A 16,332-nucleotide genomic window follows, 5' to 3' on the forward strand; every position below is an offset into this window, starting at 1 on the left:
AACTACAAGGACACTGACGTTTATTTTTGAATTCTGCAATTCAAGAATACAAAAAAATGTTAAAGGGACAAATGATTAGCACCCTTTCACTTTATCATAGTTCTAGAGCAAAAAAGGGAGAAAAAACAGACCTCGGCTCAAGCCTCGTAACCGACTTACTGCAAGCAGGCACAAGGCACTAAGAAACTTCATGATCATGAAATGCTCCATTTTACACAGTTATTAGGAGTGGCTATTGTACATATCCACACAACTATCTTGCATAAAGAATTTACTACGCATTATAGCAACATGATCCTATTTACACAATAAGTTGTTGTTCCAGTCTATCAAGTACACAAGGAATTTTAATGCATCCTAAAAAAATCAATTAGGCAATGATCATCTGATTAAACAGGCACATCACACTAGTCAATTCTTTCACATGTACTCATAAATCCAAGCCTTCATACTTTGCTGAAAACTTCCGAAACCTCTACGTGGGTATTTCAAAGAGCTGATTTTTAAGCTTAGTGGAATTCAGCACTAAAAGTATTACATGCTATTAACATGAAAAAGCCACACCATCAGACAACGGCAGAAAAGACTTGTTTTAATAGGTACTCTGAGGTATTCCTAATTTTGGCAAAAATGTTTTTACAAAGTAGGAGAATGTTTTCCTACAGCACACACCACTAAAGCACAGAAACACTTTGACAAGGCAATCGAACCAAAGCCAAAAATTGATTAGGGCATCATCACTTGCTTGACTGAAGTCCAAAAGGGGTGGGGGCAGAAAAAAAAAGTTAAAAGGAAATTATTCTCTGAATGATCAGACCTTATTACACTATAGTGAATCATATTGCAAAATCAAACCTGAAGTTTGCAGGTGCTAAGTATCCCTGCGTATTAGGATTTTCAATTTTGACATAACCCTGTTGTAATTCTAAGAAATATCTAAGAGATTAGAAGCTGAAAGTTAAACCTGAAAGCATGTTTTTCCATTTTTACATACATACATACTTAAGTCCTGAGTGAGGAGTGCTAATAATCCTAAAATTACGTTCATGCAATGCAAACCAGGAGAGAGAGTACATGAGATGATGAGATAGCAGTATTAAGATTTACATGCAAGACCAGCATTTTAAAACCTTGGTATGCAAACACTGGCCTTGTTGCAACTTGTGTTTCAATGGCATTGAAAACTGACAACACAGGCACAGGTCAACTTGCTCGCAGCTTTGCCTTGCCTCCTTACCCTCCCTTTCCACTGGGGAAGAGATGAAAAACCGAAAGTTTCCTAACAACATAAAAATCTCTTTGTAAGTAATTCATTCACCATACCATTCACCATTTATGCCTTCCAACAAGAGACAAACTGTCAAGTTTGCAATCCGACAAATTAAGTGTATGACTCTTAGTAACATCTCCCTTTCCTACACTTCCCCTTTTATACAGGGGCTGAGAAATTTGATTTTTGATCTCCTAGTCCATTACGACACAAATCAGTCCAAATGCTTTATATATTTATTTGACTCATACTGAGTTAACTGGACATGCCCTTAAAGTTTGTCAAAATGCTGCAGCATTCTTCAAATTGCTTATCATTTTGTTGCAACAAGCTATCACCCATCTTCACGTGATAAATCTGGATCTCTATAGCCAAGCATAGGAGACGAAAGAGAAAACCTCAGGTTACCATTAGCTTCACCACAGTTTTACTTCTCTTTCCAGTATGCCTACATGTATATCTCAACTCCTTTATCTTTAGTTATATTAGCGAGTAATGAAAAAAGATTGTCTGTGTTTCCAGTTTTGCCCCTTACATAAGGCTTAGCATTTTGTTCTGGGGCTCGTCATTGGTAACTCATGAGAGATGAGTTCCAAGCTCAAATGCTTAGGAGATCTGGTTTCTCTCTTCACGGCATCCTTTGCAGCCATGTCACAGAACGCATCCCATACCTTCCATACTCTCTTCAACATCCTGCGATTTCCACACACAATGTTAAGAAAATCTGGGGTTTTATTTGCACCTTCCTGTTTGGTATCAAGCATGCGTAGGCCAAACAGCAGTTTAAAGAGAATGCCTGCAGTATTATGTAGATATCACTTTTTTCAACAGGTTAGCAGGCTATGCTTGACACCCATGCTGCAGGTATGCAGAATGCTGCCCCGATAACATTTCATCTTTTTCATCCTCTTTAATCTTCCACTGCTTATGCCAGTGGCCTCCCTTCCCGCAAGCTCTCTCCTCCACCTCTGGGCTGCAGGCTGGAACACACTGTTCTCTGCCGCAATTTGACATAGACCAGCTACCTACATCTAGGCAATTATCTTCATTTCTACCATTTCCATTAATTTTAGCTGGATCTTTAGGGTGTTGTTTTTCATCTTCGTTTCTTCATTGGCAGCATCCTGCAGCAGAGCCTGCAAGTTAAAAATCTGTCAAGTCCCATAGTCCTAACCTCAAGCCACAACACTCGCTGACAAAGAGGCAGGCTTAACATTTCAAGGTCTCCTTCAAAATTCAAAAATCGTCACAGCCTAACAAAAAGCATTCTCATTTCATCCAAGGAAAAAGAACTGACACCCTCAGCTATCTTTGGGCAACAGCAGACTATAACTTAAAACAAGAACAACCTCCCCCATTGATGTCTCCCACCCTTCCTACAGTGTGGCACCTCTACCCTCACAACCCACCTACCCCATGCCCTCTCCGCACAATATGTAGATCTGAGCCCAGTATTTTTTAACCGATTAAGTCTTCTGAAGTGCCTTGCGCTTTTTGATAAATTCAATGTGACACTGTAAAGGACTCCAATTTCCAGAAAGTGCTGAGATTCATCTTCTGAAACTTCTGGCAACATTATTTATTTTATATATTTTATATCTAGAAGTAGGTACATGCTACACAGCCAATTTTAACAAGCGTGGCTCGGCTCTCCGTATTTAATATTCATGTCACAGGAGTAAAAATCCAGCCAGGAATCAAACTGTGGCATCCTGTGCCAAAGACAACTTACCACTCAGCTGGTAAGTTGGCAATTCAATTTACAAACCTGCATTCCTGCATTTTAATCCTTTGTAGAAAGGTGGTAATATATGAGCAATATGAAAAGAACTGGATTCAGATCATTAGAGGTTCACAAACCAAACACACGAAGCTTTGGAGGCTGTCCAGAACAAAATCATGCCTAGGTGGTGATGTCCGTTCAATAAAAATTCAATGTCATAATTATCCTCTCACTTTTTCCCCAAAGAGCATTAGTGCTCAGAACTGTGCTGCTGCTCAGCCAATTATATTAATGCTGTGAGAAGACAGATAGGGCCGGCAGCCAATCGCCGTGCCAGGTCACTGCCTGCTGACGGGTAATTTACAATTATCAAGCAATTAGCAAATGAAGCGAAAATTCAACACTCATCCCCACATAACGCAGAATAACGCATTTTAAAATTAAAAATATGTTTTAATAACTTCATTTTGGCTACAGACGCACAGAGAAGAATAAAGCCTCCTTTTTCCAGTTTCTCCTCCTTTTACAACGGATGAAACGCTTTGCTGTCTGAAGCCAGCGACCAAACGTTTTGCTGACTTTCTAAACTAATCAATCTCTTCCTTGCAAGTAAATATCTATTTAACTAAAGAACAAAAGAGAAAGCTGTTGATAAAGGTACTATTCACCCCACCAGTATATTTGAAATTTTTATTGTGTTAATTAACCACCTGATGAACATCCTGTCCTGGTGAACGGGTGATAACTATCATTAACTGGGCACCTATCTGCCAGGAGTCAAAAATTTTGTTTTCTTCTTTATATTTAACAATAAATGACATAGAAAGAAGCTGATTTTCAACTAGTCAGTTGCACAAAACGAATGTTCTCTCCCATTAATGATCAAGATAATAGTTTGTTCTGCTCACAAAGTACAGAGCTCCCATTGCATAAATTCACAATCCTAATCTAAAAAAAAACATGTAGCAAAACATAACTGCTGGATAACCTAGAAAACTACCGCATCTTCCTTAGTATATGGTATGAACACTGGAACTAACCTTCTTTAAAAGGGTAGGAAAAAGGCAGAAGAGATCACCAGCAACAGTGAAATCCAAGTAGATAAAAGGAGATTCTCACATTTCTATGTCCTCTAACATAAGAATAATAATAAAAAAAAATATCCTGGCTTAAAGAGTTGGTAAAGGGAGAAAAACAGGAAAAAGCTACGGGCTCCTACCAAAAGGAGGAAAAAAAACCCAACCCACAACAACAAACAGCAGATGTAAATATGTAACACTTTTGTACACACTGGACAACACTAGTCTTGCTGCACCGATGTCAGCTCTAGGTTTGCGTCTTACATTTAAATTTATCTAAGCCAGAAAGAGAATTAAAAAAAAGAAACCAACCAAAAAAATAGACAAGGCTAAGTGATGTCAACTGGAAGATAAAGAAAACTGATGGCATTTGACATACTTCTCTCCAAAAAGATACCAGCAACAAAGTAAACTTTTTTTCTGACTGTATGGGGTTTCAGAAAACATTCACACTCAGCATAATCTATTTACTTTTAAAACAGTCTTTCACCCTCCTTCTGCACAAAAAATACTTATTTCTGAATTTGTTTTTTTTTCTTTTCACCCTCTGTATTACCACAGTGTCAGAAGGGAAGAGAAGGAGAGGAGGGAAACCAAAGCAACACAGAAAAATCCTCCACAAACCTGTTGCTGTGGATACTGCATTCCTCCCATGGCTGCCGGGGCTCGGCCCTGCATTCCCACGGGATAGCGCTGAGGGCCAGGAGGGCCATAAGACTGCCCGGGGTAGGGGCTGCTCTGCTGCGTCTGAGAGTGAGGGTTATTGCCCATGCCGTACAACTGAGGTCTCTTCATGACCATTGGATCCATTGGACTGCCCTGTTGTTAAACACAAGCAAAGAAATACTTTAAAATATGGGAAGAAAAAAAGGTCAGAATAGTCTTGCTTACCACAGGCAAACTATACACATTTTCTCAATGCTTTATACATCAAATATTGACTTGACATACAAACAGGCAAAGTACCATACTCTGGTTCTCATTAATTTTATGAGTTTTTGAATGGTGAGTTGGGAACTTCCATTGCAGTTAAAAAAAAAAAATTGCAGTCAAACTTAAGGTTGGCTCTTACCTACAGAAAAAGTAGGAAAATCTGCCCAATAAGTTTCGGCTTAAGAAATTATTAAGTACAATGCTTAAACTGATTAGTGTCACAGACTTAATGTTTAAACAGAAATAAAACTGTGTCTATCGAGAGACATAAGTAGTGGACACGCCATTTAACCTTGAGAAAAATACCTGTTTTCTCACCTCGAAAAAAGGGAAAGCAGAAAGAAAATAAAGTTTCCAAGAAGTGCAACGCATACAGAACGCTGTGTTTCACCATTTCCATATTACTATTGTGTGCATTAATAGGTTTCCAGTTCAAAAGGCAACTCATAACCCACATTTTACATGGAAGTTTATTTGCCTCCTTAATAGACCTTAGAAAATCCAAACTGCAATCACTGATGGAGGGGGAGGGGAGGCAAGGGAGGGAAGCTTTATTTTTAGACTTTTTGGCAGCACTTACCAAGCACCGTAACAGTTTCAGGATGGGTGTCAACCATTGTGTGGTATTACTCTCATGTTTTATTACTGAGAACTAACTGAACCAGAAAAAATAGCATATTTTGTCAAGCACAGCACTGTATTGTTAATATGACATCCATTTTTTTAATTCCTGACTGCTGGTTATATTCACAGAAGGGGGGGGGGGGGGGAGAAGCTTTTGAAAAGCCTATCACAATCTCATCCTCATGAAAGAGAGATATTTCCCCCATACTCCTCCCCAGGGAAAAAGACCTATTAATTCACCCTGCCAGCCCACCCTCCCGCCAGGAGCAGCATTCCTGCTCGTAGCACATTTTGTACATGTTTTCCTACAGTGTACTGTTGACCAGTTTCATTTTAAAGCTTCCTATGTAACACAGCTTCTACAAGTCCTTTTTGGCTATTATATTCTGATGTAATAGTTATTATGACAATAAATTACATTTCCCCCTCCCATCCCTGTTTCTTCTCGTTTGTTTGTACTACTTAACACATTATGGCATTCCCCCCCCACACACACACACACAAAGTATGTGCTCTCCAAAGTAGTCAGTGCTTAATGAACTAATATGTTGTTATTATTCTTTCCTTCCTGCAAGTAAAAAACTCAAACTTTCCCACTTTTTTCCAAACGTGGACACAGCACACCTGATGGGGTGGAAATGTTAACCTCCTCCTCCTCACACGACACCTCCATTCACTTCAGAAGAGGACTGCCCTTTTCTGCCACCATAGCGAATTGCACATTCACTTCTAATTTTGGATGAGTATTACTCAGCCATTTTCCCTTTATTATTTGGCTTCTTTGTGGCCAGATTAGAAGTTTCTATTTTTCACCACTAAATGTCCCTGGGTAATCTACTATTTATATTTCATACTTTTCAAAATCAATGGTTTCCCAACCACTTCAAGCCACCTGACCCATAACAACACTCACATATTTTAATTTTTTTTTTAGGCCATCATGCACTCTCAACACACTTTTAACTAAAAACAACACAAACACCAAGGTCCGGCAGATGAACTATAGATTATGTCTTACAAGGTCCCAGGGGACAACTTAAATTTCTTCCTATAGACCAAGATCCTTTATCTGTGTTTACTTCTGCGCTTTAATGTTCATTCTGTGCTTCACCTGTCATTCATCTTCTCAAATATAAATCCTTGTTCAAAGCAAGTCTTGCGTTTCCTTCACAAGATTCTCATGAAGCCCAACAGCACTGTTCATTGCCACCATCTTCTGTTTCAGGGTATTATTTCCAGGTCTCAACTCCAATAACAACATTTACTCAAATTCAATGATAATTAATTTTGAGTATAGTATTTTCTGATCTGCATCCAATACTTAAATATAATTATAAACAATGCAGATAGCTACACAACTAAAACAGTCTGACACGTTCCATTATGAAGACTACTTTCAGGTGCATAGAAACTTTGCCAAACTTCAAACATTTAGGCTGAAATTTTCCAGGCCATATGTATGCCTGAGGCTGAAATTCTCTGGAAAATTCAACAGAAACAGTTCAGCTATGTCTTAGAATGAGGTCACAGAAAAATACATCGTTTACGTTCTTACATAAAACACTTTAAAATACCTCTTGAATACCATGCTTTGGGGCAGAGAATTTTAATTTGCCAGGGTGACATTGGACGTTCAGGAAAGGTGAGGTGCGCGCCCCTGTCGAAAGAGAGCACCTGAATGTCACCAGGCCGTAAGGAGCATGGGAGGAAGAAACGGGAGCGCGCGAGTGGCACAGCGAGACTTCATCAGAGGGGTTACAAGGTGTACAGAGGCAGCCTCGAATTTACCAGACAAAGAGAGAGGGACGATGGCTTAAAAAAAGCAGTGAAGACATAAGTGAGGCAGGAAGAGTTGAAGGGAAGGGGAGGAAACAAGGTCAGGAGGTGACATGGATACAGGCCAAAAAGTCTCTCTCTCCTCTGGACTAGTGACCTCCAAGCAGTGGAGGTTTTTTGTGTGCGTGTGTGCATTAGGAGAGCAAGCCTCACTGCCACTTCATCCTTCCTTCCCTTCTTCTCACCAGCCTGCTGTTTCTTCGCTTCTCCTTGTCCTCTCCAGGAGAGCTGCTCCTCTCTCCCTCACATGACACCCTCCACTTCAGAAAGGTGGAGGGATAAAGACCCCAAGATACTGCTGTAACCCCAGTTTGTAGGTGACCCACACAACGCTGAAACCGAGGGGGCTGCGGTCACAGGGTATGGGCAACAAGGGACCTGGGCGTACTCAGAGTTTACTGTGGACACTGCAATTGAGGCATCAGGATTGAGGGCTGGAGTTACTGAATATGAGAGGGCCAGACCAAAAGAGTGGTATATATCCCCCGGCAAATTGTTGGGACAACCAGTAGCTGTCAGTGCTGTTTGTTCCCTTCTCCCTCTTTTTCCCCTTCCGCTCGGGGAAAGAACAAAGTACAGAAGAGAACTCTGAACATCTTTAGGACTGGAGAAGACAGACCCCGATGACGAAGTACATCTTGTCCCATGCACTGCACTGGCCAGTCTCTATAGAGGGTGGCAACTCACCACTGCTATTCCTCGCTCCCTTCAGATTAGATCCCAATCATCTGTGCAGTGCAGCTAAAGGTCTAGACGTCTACCAGTGACTCAGTAGCTGTCAACACATTTCTGCAAGGCAAAACAAAACCAAATAGCTAGCTCTTCCACAGGTTTAAGAAACATTACCACTCCAGAAGAGCTGTTGGAATGATGTTTGCCCTTGCAACATTAAACACTCCTCCCTCACAGATATAACTGTATCAACTCTTTAAATACACAGTCACACTTCTGTCCTCACAGGCAGCAGATGTGCCTGCTCTAGGGATCAATTGACAGCAGAGCAGCGATGGGGCTGTTCTGTGCTACAGGACCAAATGCTTCACTTAGCTTATGGGTAGTGAATGAAGAAGACGGTCTTACCATTAAGACAGCTGTGTGCTGCTCCGGCAGACCTGGAGTCTACCCCTGCATCTGCCACAGTTTTTCATTAAAACAAAAGATTTTCAAAATCTACCTATTTATTGCATCCCTCATTGCCTGATTGAAATCATGGCATTTAAACCACAGAAAATGCTGCCACCACAATGACTTTTGAATTTTATGAGGGATGTGCTTTCAAGTTGTTTTCAGAAGCTGTATGTTCCAGAAAATTTAACCTAGAGCCATCATAAACAGGCCACTCAAACTTGCTACAGCAATGCCTCAGTTTCCCAACTGTAAAAATGAAAAAAAAAATCATCATCTCTCCACCAGAGAGGTGATGTTAGAATGTAATATGAGCATGATCAATACCACAGAAAACTCTCCAATGTAAGAACAAATTTTGTCTTCAGAACAGCGTATGATAAGAAAGACCTGGAGCCATACACCTACCAAAAAGAAAAAACAGCTGCTCACCCAGGACTGTATGTCCCATACAGTGGAGGTAGAAATTTAATTATAACTTTTTCCAACTTTAACACATGCAGTTTTCAGCTTTAGCATTCTTTTGAAGTTGTAATTTTTATAGCAAGAGTTTCTTTCATCCACAACATTCTGAAAAGTTATTTAGAAAGAGTTGTTAGTTAAGAAATATGTATTATAATCTTATCTGAAGGTTCCTTTAACATTTATTAAGTTCAAGTATTTTCTTTCACATTGGCTCCAACAGTTTTCAAAGACAAGTTTTGGGTGACAGGATGATTATGACAAGCATCAACCTCTTCAGGTTGTAGAGATCATCAACCAATCCCTCCACACCTGCTCCCTAACACTTATTGAAAAGGACAGCATTGCTGTAACTGCATCACATTCTATAAAACCTGGTGGGCACGAATGACCATGAATAGATGATGGCATCTTCCATGCCTTTACTTAATTCTACTACATGCTGTACACTACAAAGTTTTAATTACTTTTTTTAGTTTTATTTTAGTTTCATTGCAGTCATCATTATCCATTTATTTCCTCCACCTTCCTTTACAGAAGGGTCCAATTTTTCTCTAGTGCTATTTTACTCCCAAAACACACATTACCTTTTTATCAATTTAGCTAGTGTTTGCTCATGCTATTTTTACTGCCATGTTCTGCCAGGCAAGCCTGAATGGATTCGGCCTTTTGCTTCCGATTCTGCACATCCTCATCAACTTGCTGCATTTCATTTAAACTTTGCATAGATCTGCAGTTCCTCAAAATACATCAGTCTTGTTCTTTGCTTCAGTCCACAGTACTATTATTATTATTATCCCTTTATTATAGTGCCTATCTTGTGTCAGTATCAGATTCATTTGCACAGGTACTATCAGGCTTTGTAAGGACAGAGCATTTCATAAGAGTCCTTGCCTATTATGCACCTTGTGAGTGCATTAGAACACCCAACGGAAGGTTTGCTAATGATTTCAACAGAGCCAAGGTTTCATTCCCAGTCTTTAGATTGACAGTCCAACCATTAAGGTAGGACACAGAAAAGCCTCCACTGCCTACAAATAGTAACTGACAACCTTTTCCTGTTATCTGCTCCTTTCTCCGATGTTTTGTGTAGAAGAACGCATAAACTCAGCATCCCTGCTATAAGCCAAAGCGGAAGAATTCATATTCTGCACCCACCTGTAAACTCAGTATCACCACCACTTCTGCACTCCTCCTAGCCAAAACCATCAAATAAATCACCTCACCATGAAGTACCTGGACATCCAATTTTATCTTTCTAAAGTGAGAATTAAAAACACACTACCATTTTCTCTCACCATTTAACCAGTGTCTTCCCAGGTGCCTCGTCTCCAGTCAGATCTGAGCCAGGGTGCACACTAGAACAACTTAAGCAGCAGTCTGACCAAGACGTATCAGCTCTTCCTTTTGGGACATGACTGCTGTTACACATGCATTAGATATACACTATTAAGTTATCAGTGTATGATTCACTTCTAATACCAAAATCGTTATTTGAAAGACATGTATGAACATGAACAGCACTGGTCACAATCCCAAAACATAACTTAGTCCTTTAAAGATGCCAGAAAGAACCTCACCACTGAAGTCTTAAGTCAGGGAGGAGCGGGAGACACTTTATAAAGGTCACAGTGGGATTCAGATGTGACGATAGAGCTCTTCTACAAGGCAGACAGAGCAATTCACTACAAGAGTATTCACATGAGATATTACTACTCTTCAAGTGAAAGTGTGCTTTTTTGTTTGTTTAAACAAAAAAAAATTTGAAAGAAGCATTGGTTTGGCTGACAACAGCAAATACTGCAATTTAAAGGGACTATAAGCCACAGCGCATCCAAACAACTAATGCTACCTCATTTGCGCCTATAACAACACAACATGAACTCAACACTCTCAAGTAGGCTTGCCCTTAAACTCCTAGAGCTACTGAAAACAATAACTCTTTGTTTATTCATTGATCTGCAGCCAAAGCTTCTGTCTCCATATTAACAACAACAACAAAAAAAAGCCTCTTTATTAATACCAAAGCCTTGAAACCTCATAATGAAGACAGCTGACAATCAGCTACTGACATTCCAAGAAAGATGGGCATGGAGCTCTCAGCTCTAGGTCAGGCACCAAGTTACAAATTTATCACTAGAGATAATCACAAGTATTCACTACAAGACAATGACACAGCTGGCATGAGGACGAAACCAGGGAAAAGATAATCCATTCCTAGATAATGCCATCATTTGTATGAACATGTCCAAGGACTCCTCAGCCAACATTTTTACACGACAAAAGCGTATCAAAACATAGTTCTCATTACATGTGCTTTTAAACATCCATTTAAGAAAGATGCAAGCAACTATTAAAAAAGTATTAATGTATGGCATTAAAATCTGAAATATTAAAATCTGAGAGCTGACCAGCAAACATGCTTCCTTTTTATTTTGAAATAAGAAGTCTACTCTCTGCTTTACTAAAACTTTAAGTCAGTGGCACAACTACAACAAGAAATAAGCAAAAACAGAGTCACGTTCAACATAAGCCTATGAGAAAGGAAAATCCAGTGAATGATGAAGCATATACTAGCAGAGATTTAACAACAATATCAATTTTCCTTGTCTTAAAGACTCTGCATACTGTCTGATTTCAGCTGCAAGAAGACATTTCCCACTCAGAACAGATTATTTCCCACTCAAAACAGAAAGTACGTAATTAACAAGGGAAAGGGGAGAAAGTCAAAGCTATGCCTCTCCAAATATCAACTAATTCTCCACTAGATGATATACAAATAATTATAAGAGCAAGTGTCTCGTTGGGAGAGAAGGACATTTATATGCCTGTTTTCCAGTTTTCTGGGTCCTCTTTCACATTACCTGAAAAATGGAAGGTCAGTGATTCAGCCACTCTGTAGTTATTATTTTGTAGATAGATAAACCTAAGTGACTACTGAAAGAACAAATCACAATAAACACAGCAAAGAAAAGTAACCTGTTTTTAACAAACTACACAACTAACTTCTTCAACTTGCCACTATGAGTGCACGCAAAGGTTAAGACAACATCAAAAAGCAATTACACCCATTTATCACACCTGATGGCCAAAGTAATTCTATGTCTCTGACAAGTTCACACAGCTATACAGCTCAGAACTGTTGCCCTTCAGATCGCCTTTGTCACTGCTGACTACAGACATATAGTTAATACCCTGACTGCTCTGAAGTCAACTGAAGGCGTCATCCATCCCCACCACGCTTGAACCCTCAGCATTCTTCTGTAACCTACTTTCCTAATTCCAAACTTCTTCCAGGAGGACTTGGGAATTATCTTCCTGTCTTCATTTTTGTTTTCTCCAACTTGGATGCTCTGTACAGAGAAGATACCTCCCCTTAGGCATGCAGATTCTCTAGTCTTCTAGCAAAAGTGCTCCCCAGCAAGTTCGCAGTAATTTCTAGTGCAGCACGATCTAGGGGTTCTTACAGATGTCTTCTAGCAAACCTGTCTGCAACCATACAATATGTCATCGATTCCAGCTGCTTTTCCTACTTGCTGCCAGATCATGCCCATACTTTAGCTACTTCGGTCCACAGTCCAGCATCTGAATTAAACCCATCAGCGTAGGGTGGTTTTGCACCAATAGGACAGCTTGGACACTGAAGCGTGTGAGACCTGGGCAGTTCTAAGTCTGCCATTTCTGCTACCAAAATAGCAACCCACAGCAGGACAGCAAGGCAGAGAGCAAGGGGAAAATAGTAACTTAAAGTTATCAGGCTAGGTTCACCAGCAGATGTCTCACAGCCCTAAGGCCTCCTCAGTAGTCAATGCTATGGCTCAACAAGGAAGAGAAAATCCATTCATAAACCCAGAAAACTGTAAGTTAAAAAAGCCCCACCCAGAATACCAGTTAATTCTATTCTGTCTGGCAACAAGGTTCTCATCTTCCTAGACAAGTAAACACCTTTGCTCACTGTGCATGGCTGCCATCTGGAACTCAAAAAAAATTCCCTTACCTACTTTGTACGGCTCTTACACAAACACAGAGTTAGATGGACAGAAAAGGATATACTAAAAATAGTGTCCGTCAGGCAAGTGGCAGAAAGCAGCCTCGAATGGAACGAGGGGAGCTCCGCAGGAAGACTCCCTGCAGAGAAGTACTGGGGTAGGAGGGGAAAATGCACAAATTCCTAAAAACCAGTAAGTGACAAGGTGGGGGGAATAAATGAAAGAAATCCCACATTCACTTCATATTTTTAAAATTAATAAAGAAAAATCTTCCTAAACCTAATAAATATTCAAGCAAACTGGAATACACTTTCTCAGTTACTTGGCTTTATTAGCAAAAATAAAATTAAAGCTTAGATGTATTTAATTGCTGGAGAGAGCAGTAGCTGAAGACGTGACATTATGGACACTGGGGAGAACAGTGTACCCACAAAAAGGCATAACCAATCACAACTAGGTCACAGGCCAGAAGTACATACAGTTAGCTGCAGATTTTTTCCACTCCAAGCGTTATATATAGTTCTATATTAACACACACACACAAAAAGGTATGCTGGTCATATATCCTCAGCATTTATGGCAAATTATTAATCAAGTCCCACCTGAAACAATTTGTTAAATTGATTTTAATCACTGGGCCTCTCATGTGAAGCTTTGTATAATCAGCATTTCATTTACAAAATTAATTGCCTGATTGATTCTCAAGAGGCAGTAGCTGTCATTATACTGCTGTCATAACTTTTGAGTAGGGGTGTCACAACACTGAATTCTGACAGTATGAAGAGCACTGCTATTTAAAAATTGAGGGCGGGGAGGCAGGGGGGAAACAAATACAGTGATTTCACAGAATTGCTCTTTAGCCCGATAGAATGTTAAAACCATTTCCCAGCCATTTCAGTCAGCCTCCCCGTTTTCCTTTCATTGAATAATGTGCTACTCAGCTATTCAGTCTCTTTTCTTAGAGGCAGGTCCATTTAATTTAATTTTATCATAGTTGCGGTTGCATAAAATGAGTTTGTTGTTGAATATACAAAAGATTTAATCACAGGCCACTCATAAGGTTATTTGTAGAGCAGAGTTTGACTTTCAAACACGCAGAACTTTTCTTCTCACATCCACAACCTCCTGGAGAGCTATTTTCAACTAGATTTTTTTTGTTTTTAAACAGAGCAAAGCAAACCATAACTTTACGGAACTTATCTAGGAGCTCCTTTAGAAATCTCTTTTTCCTCCCCCAGGATTTTAAGCTGTGTATAAGCCTCAAAGCCCTGCCAGAGTTGGAAGCAAAGCTCTTATGCTTGCTGAGGCTACTTGTATACCCATCGCTACTACATTCTTGGAAGAGACCAGTACTCCAGAGAGACGGCACAGGCCAGCGGTTAGGGCACTGAGTCATAAGACAGGGCTTCTATTCCTGGCTCAGCAGCTGACCTGCTATGCAAACATGGGCACAACACTTCACCTTTCTGTGACTGGGTTTTCACTCTCATAATAACAAGTATTATATGCACTCTTAACAAGGAACAAGACGGGAAGACTTGTTGGTAAAAACTGACATAAGTCTCCCCAAAAACAGGACTAGGAGTCAGAAACAGGTAGAGACTACAGGACGGAAAAAAAACCTCTAGAAGGTTTTAAAAAGGAGAAATCGCATCATAGGTTGTAATAAGGAACTCTAACCTTTCAGAAACTTAGCTTCAAAAGGAAAAATATGTCTGGAAACATCTTTTAAAAAAGAACACCACCCCAAAAAAAACACCTTAAGTTTCTGCTAGATCACTTGGAACAGTATTAATGCCTTTGAGAAAAATGACCTATTTCTAAGATAAGTCCAAAAATAAGCCCTTCAACTTCTCAAATTCAACCTTATGCACTAGATTTCATCTAGTACTCCTGAATGAAACATATTTAAAATTTCTAGGCCATGCTCTGAGAATACACTATTACAAAAAAAGCAAATGACAACTCTTCAAAAACTGCACTATACCTACTGTTGGCATTTGTAACGGACCTCACCAGAATGCAATTCCAGAATAAATCAGAGTCCAGATAACACTAGAATCCAGCGGATACTCTAGAAAACATCCCCTCTTCCCTTCCAACCTGCCAGCTCTCACTCTCATCCCTGACTGCTGCCAAAGATCACCTTCCACTCCTTTCTGCAAAGTGCCCTGCCACTCTCTTCCAGGCACACAGCCTAAGTTGCTTTGTATTAAGACTCTAATGCAGTTTTCTTCCCTTTTTGCAGGTCTCTGAGTTCACGATGAATAAAATCAGGGTGGGAGGGGGACGTAGACGGATGGACACCACTTACAAAATAGATAGGATACTGGGATAAAGAAGCATAAAGGGATAACAGAATAGGAAACTCCACCAGGTAAACAAAAGCACTTGGTTGTTTTCCTTTTTCATAAGGCCATAACTTGAGATTGCAACTAAGGGAAGTTCAGAAAGTTCTGGCCACACTGAGAAATGGTTGCCAAAGAGTTTAAGAGTTATATTCCTCTACCACACCAGGAAGAAAAGAAGCTCAGAAAAAGGAAAAAAATCAGTCACGCTCCTCTCATCAAGTGATAACAGACTGGGACATTAAAAAGAAGTGTAAAGCACTGACTTTCTGTATTTATTTGTTTCTAGCCTCATAGGTAACTTACTCATTAATCTAGCGTTTTCTCTTTTCAACCCTAACATTTTTTTTTATTGTGTAATAAATGGTCTTAATTAAATAAGAAAACAGGAGAAAGCCCCTAGCTAGAGCCAATATATGCAAAATTCCTAAAGGATATATTTAGGATCCAGATAACTGGAAGGCAAATTCAGCCCTAACAGAAGCCCTGTCACTTCTTCAACTGCCACGGAACTGCTTCTCTTAAAGCATATTTTCTATGTTAAAACTGTTTCCTGTAGAGGCGGTAAATAGTGCAAAATATTAATAGTTACCTGGAAACTAACCAGTTCATCTTTTTTACCATTGTTCCGTAACGGTCTCTGTAGTGTGTTGGTTGAACATTTTAAAAAATCCACCGTCCCAGTTACATACTAGCAGCATCAGCTCAGTCCAAGGGTCAACTGATACAGATAATGAATCTGGGGCTAGAGACCCATATTGTGGAGCTGGAGCAACAGAATTTTGGTGACTACCTGCCTGTGATTATTTTGCATGTATAATGATCTTCCTCATCAACACAGACATTGTCAAAGGCATGGAATTAACTTTCTGGGAAGGAGCAAAACAAAAATTCACCAGCTGCAAGTGATTTAAAGCATTAGAGAACAGTACTTTTCAGTAGT

General features: G+C 39.8%; 1 protein-coding gene across 15 annotated transcripts in view; it reads right to left on the reverse strand.

The window, feature by feature from the left end:
- The window catches only part of ARID1B (AT-rich interaction domain 1B), a 336,807-nt gene that overhangs the window by 296,922 nt on the left and 23,553 nt on the right, over nt 1-16,332 (reverse strand). For all 15 annotated transcript variants that reach the window (XM_075087867.1, XM_075087874.1, XM_075087870.1 and 12 more), the window contains exon 2: nt 4,697-4,891. In XM_075087867.1, the coding sequence (XP_074943968.1) occupies nt 4,697-4,891 (195 nt within the window). The remainder of the gene's footprint in view (nt 1-4,696; nt 4,892-16,332) is intronic.

Source organism: Phalacrocorax aristotelis, chromosome 3 (genome assembly GCF_949628215.1).
Source record: "Phalacrocorax aristotelis chromosome 3, bGulAri2.1, whole genome shotgun sequence".
In the NCBI taxonomy this organism is placed as follows: domain Eukaryota; kingdom Metazoa; phylum Chordata; class Aves; order Suliformes; family Phalacrocoracidae; genus Phalacrocorax; species Phalacrocorax aristotelis.